Below are 4054 nucleotides of genomic sequence, written 5' to 3' on the forward strand. Positions count from 1 at the left end.
GTTTATAATCACACGTAAGAGTGACGTGGTTGGTAAATAGTGTTTAAAAATCCGGAATCAAATCCGGATCTACACAATTTTGATCAGAATCAGTTCCGATCCTAATTTGACAAGTGAATAAAAAACCTTAGAGCAAAGTATTAAGGAATAAATATCAATCACGATCAATATTAATCCAATACCAATCTAAAATTGAGTTGAGATCCCATTCTCGAACAAGAGCGTACCTGTTGCGTTAAGAATTAAGAGGGGACATGCCGTTCCTGTAAGGAAGAAAACAGTAACAAAGGATCGGGTTGAACCGACTTTGTCACTCCGATGTCTAAGTCAGAACTCTCTAACAACAGATGATCATAGAAGGAGGTTTACCCAGTTATTTATAGATGATTGAGAGAGTCCTGTAGGCGATGACGTGACTTAATAGAAAAGAGAATCTCCCTGGAGTGAATTTAGGTGATTATGAGTCTTTTTAGGATTAGGGATAAGCTCCCCAACCCATCACGCATCGTCAGGCTAGATTAGTGCACTAATTTAGGACCGTTAGGACCATTATACGTCATTTTCAGAGCGTGACTTCATCGCCTTATTTAGATTCGACGTCAGGGCAAGGTCAGTCCCTCATAGGATTGTTGTCTACTCCGTGTCAGTCATCCCTCGTTTCATCCTCGATGGTTGGCCCCCTCAGGATCGGGTCACTACCTGTCTCTCGTCTCTCGTCTCTCGTCTCGTCCTTGTTGGTTGCCTCTCTCAAGATTGGGTCATTACCTCAAGAACGCCTCGACCTCATTTGCATTGGGTTCCACATGTCAGTACCCTATTGGGTGCTGATCTTATAACATATCAATACCGATATCGATACGAATTCACCGATCCAATACCGATTCCAAATTAAACATGTAGGTCATGGCCCTCCCAAAATTTAAGCCAGAGGTTAATAAAGAAGGGAAGTCTGGGAGTCTGGACACTTGTCAGAGTGTAGTCGTAGGGAGAAACCAAAACCACGTGGCTCATCTCTATCTTTCCAGCTTTCTTTTCTTTTACTACACACATTCTCGCAATTTTAGCAGCACAGAATCTCCAAAGTATTTTCGGACAACTAGTAAGTAATTTTATTTCTCTTTCTCTTCTTTATTTGGGATTATTTACCCCCCTGAGAAAGGAACCTTTGGCGGCTTTCGTCGATTTTTTATTTATTTTTGGGGCTGGTGGCCATAAAGAGTCAGTCAATAGATCACCGTTGTCTTCCTCTTCCTCGGCCACCGATTGTTTTATATAAATACATAAAATAATTGGTTCCCTAGTCACTATTTCGTTCGCTGGCCATTCATTTTTAAAAATTTTTTTTTTCTGTTCTCGAAGAAAAACTATTGGTAATTATTCTTTTGGCCTTTTTCAATCACTGTTTCGATTTGATCTTGAGAGGTCGTCAGCGCTTAGAGGTCTGAGGTTTTCTTCAAAGTTTTGAGATTCGGAAGCAGAGACGCGTTTTTCATTACAGTGGCTGCAAAACTTTTTTTTTTAAATTTTATTTTGGGGGTTCTATTTTTTATTAGTTGCAGGAGGCTTGATTTTGGAGATCACTGTTCAATAGAATGATCTAAAAGGAGAAATTCTGTGAGTTTATTTGTTTGTGCGTTTGATGACGATTTGGTTGTTCGATTACACGGAGAAGAACAATTGGGAGTTCATTGGAGTTTTTTCGCTCAGTTGGTGTTGCTTAATGCTTGGTTCGTAGGTTTCAAACCTTGTTCGTCTCACTAGGCCGGTCACCGATGGTTTGCTTCGACTCTATTTGAGGATCTTTGTCAAGCGGACATTCGAGGGATCTGATTCTCAGGTTCTTTCTTCTGTCCCGGGTTACCTCTAACTCAAAGGAAACAATAAAATAAGATAAAAATTGCAACTTTGACATTACAACGGGAGAATAGTATCTCATTCTGTTTTGGGCGATCGGAGAAAAAATTGACGGAACAGAGATGATGCGAATGAGGACGAAGAAGACCAAGGAGATGTCGCACGTGAACGGCAACTTGGCTGGGGGTGTCGGTGGATCGGAGGTTTTGGATTGGGAACTCAGACCAGGTGGAATGCTGGTACAGAAGCGGAATCCAGATTCCGACAGAGTCTCTGTCGTACCCACCATTAGAGTGAAGGTCAAATACGGCTCCTCTTATCATGAAATCTACATCAATTCTCAAGCTAACTTTGGTCAGTAGTACAGATTTTCATTTCCCCATTTTGTTCTTCTTCTTCATCTTCCTTTTCAATAGGGTTGGGAAGAAAAAAAGAAAGTTAAAAAAAAAATAGTTGTGAAAGCAGTAGCTTTGGTTGTTGACTTGCTGGCAGGGGAGTTAAAGAAGCTACTGGCGGCGCCGACAGGGTTGCATCATGAAGACCAGAAGCTGATGTTCAAAGACAAGGAGAGACACTCTAATGCCTATCTCGATATTGTGGGAGTGAAAGACGGATCAAAACTAATTCTTGTGGAAGACCCGATTAGCCGGGAAAAAAGGTACCTTGAAATGCGTAAGAATGCCAAGATGGAGAAGGCCTCCAAATCCATCTCGGAAATTAGCTTGGAAGTTGACAATCTTGCGGCCCAGGTAACGTTGCTTTGCCGTCTATAGCGAAGTAACGTTTGATACTCTCTTCCCTTTCTTGACTTTAGCTCCTAATCGATTCCTTCTTTGTAATTGAAATCTGAGCAGGTATCTGCTCTCGAATCCGTTATATCGAAAGGTGGGAAAGTTGCAGAAACCGATGTGTTGAATCTGATTGAACTGTTGATGAACCAACTGATTAAGTTGGATGGTATAATTGCCGATGGAGATGTGAAAACGCAGAGGAGAATGCAGGTACTTTAAATTCGTCTGGTGTTGCATTCTGTAATTGCTGAAATATCAGAGTTTTGATTGATTGTCTCTATGGAGCCAATTAACCTCTCTGCGTTTCCACATTATTACCTTGAAGGTGAAGAGAGTACAGAAGTATGTCGAAACTTTGGACTTACTGAAGATCCGGAACGCCATGCCCAGTAGCAATAGCAATGGTAATATCAATGGCGGTCAAATTCAAATGCAACAGCTGCAGAAGCATAGAAATGGTTATATCAATGGCGATCAAATGCAACAGCAACAGCAACAGAAGCATTCGACTGGGCAAGTGCAAGAGCAAATGCCAGTGCCAAAGCCAATGCTGCAGCAGCAGCAGCGGCCGAGGCATTCAACGGGTCAAATTTCAAGCACACGGCAGCAGTCGCAGCAACCTGCGAGGCATTCGGCGTCAGGCACAGTTGTAACAACCCAGTGGGAAACATTTGAATTTGATGTACCGGCATCCTCCACATCAACCACCGGCGCCCAAAGCCAAAGCCCAAGACAAAGACAGACCACTCCTAGTAAGTTCAGCTGGGATTTCTTTCAGTAATAGTAAGTACATTAGCAGTCCAAACTGAAAATATCACTTCACGGAGAGAATCAAAAGAGAGATTATGGGTAAATTTTGTGGGTGGCGTGTGGTTTTGGGTTTGCATTCTACTTGGTTTGTTCTCTATAGTCTATACTCCATTCTTTACTGTATTTAGATTTTGGAGCATTAGGATCCCCTTGTTTACTAGTTTACTACTTAATTCGATCCAGCAGAAATAAAATGGAGATCGTTATGACATGATTGTTTGGGCACTTCATTTTTAGATTTAAAAAAATTCTTCTTTCTCTGTTTCTTTGGCGTTTGTCTGCCATTTGTATGTGTCTGTAAGACATTTATGTAAATTTATAGTTCTGTTACAACGAAAAGGGTTAGTGCTTGAAAGATAAAGAGATAAAGTGTAGTTTGGGAATATTAACTCAATTATTCCATCCTATGAGGAATTTTTTGCAGTAACTGTCGGTGTGTCTGCAACTTTATGGTTTCACTTTCTGTTTGTTTTCTATTTCTAGGATTGGATGGAATTCAAAATCATATGAATATAAGGAATATAATTCTCTTCCTTTGCCTGAAGTTTGTCGATGCCAATTGCCAAACTCGTTAGGCCATTACCATTTTTTTTCTCAGT

At 40.9% G+C, this 4054-nt stretch overlaps 1 protein-coding gene and 1 long non-coding RNA gene across 4 annotated transcripts; one reads left to right on the plus strand and one right to left on the minus strand.

The window, feature by feature from the left end:
* Window positions 1–1530: 1530 nt before the first annotated feature.
* Window positions 1531–1835, minus strand: LOC122665071. Its single transcript, XR_006333427.1, has 2 exons — window positions 1759–1835; window positions 1531–1723 (listed from the first exon to the last, which is right to left on the minus strand). It is a non-coding gene; the product is annotated as an uncharacterized LOC122665071 (long non-coding RNA).
* A 28-nt stretch (window positions 1836–1863) lies between these two features.
* Window positions 1864–3787, plus strand: LOC122665068 (BAG family molecular chaperone regulator 3-like). Of its 3 annotated transcripts, none has more exons than XM_043861125.1 (5): window positions 1864–2208; window positions 2347–2603; window positions 2709–2855; window positions 2971–3083; window positions 3126–3787. In XM_043861125.1, the coding sequence occupies exons 1-5, from the start codon at window positions 1977–1979 to the stop codon at window positions 3424–3426; spliced, it is 1050 nt and encodes a 349-aa protein (XP_043717060.1). In that variant the 5' UTR covers window positions 1864–1976; the 3' UTR covers window positions 3427–3787. The 3 variants fall into 3 exon arrangements, with proteins under 3 accessions (XP_043717060.1, XP_043717061.1, XP_043717062.1); XM_043861126.1 differs by having other exon boundaries at window positions 2971–3069; window positions 3124–3787; XM_043861127.1 differs by having other exon boundaries at window positions 2971–3086; window positions 3139–3373.
* Window positions 3788–4054: the final 267 nt, after the last annotated feature.

This window comes from Telopea speciosissima, chromosome 6, assembly GCF_018873765.1.
Source record: "Telopea speciosissima isolate NSW1024214 ecotype Mountain lineage chromosome 6, Tspe_v1, whole genome shotgun sequence".
Classification (NCBI taxonomy): Eukaryota; Viridiplantae; Streptophyta; class Magnoliopsida; order Proteales; family Proteaceae; genus Telopea; species Telopea speciosissima.

Excerpts from the sequence above, each read along its gene's own strand:
- LOC122665068 (XM_043861125.1), top strand. The coding sequence starts at position 1,977 with ATGATGCGAATGAGGACGAAGAAGACCAAGGAGATGTCGCACGTGAAC. Across the intron at positions 2,856-2,970 it reads AAACGCAGAGGAGAATGCAG|GTGAAGAGAGTACAGAAGTA; the intron begins GTACTTTAAATT and ends ATTACCTTGAAG. Across the intron at positions 3,084-3,125 it reads GGTCAAATTCAAATGCAACA|GCAACAGCAACAGCAACAGA; the intron begins GCTGCAGAAGCA and ends TGGCGATCAAAT.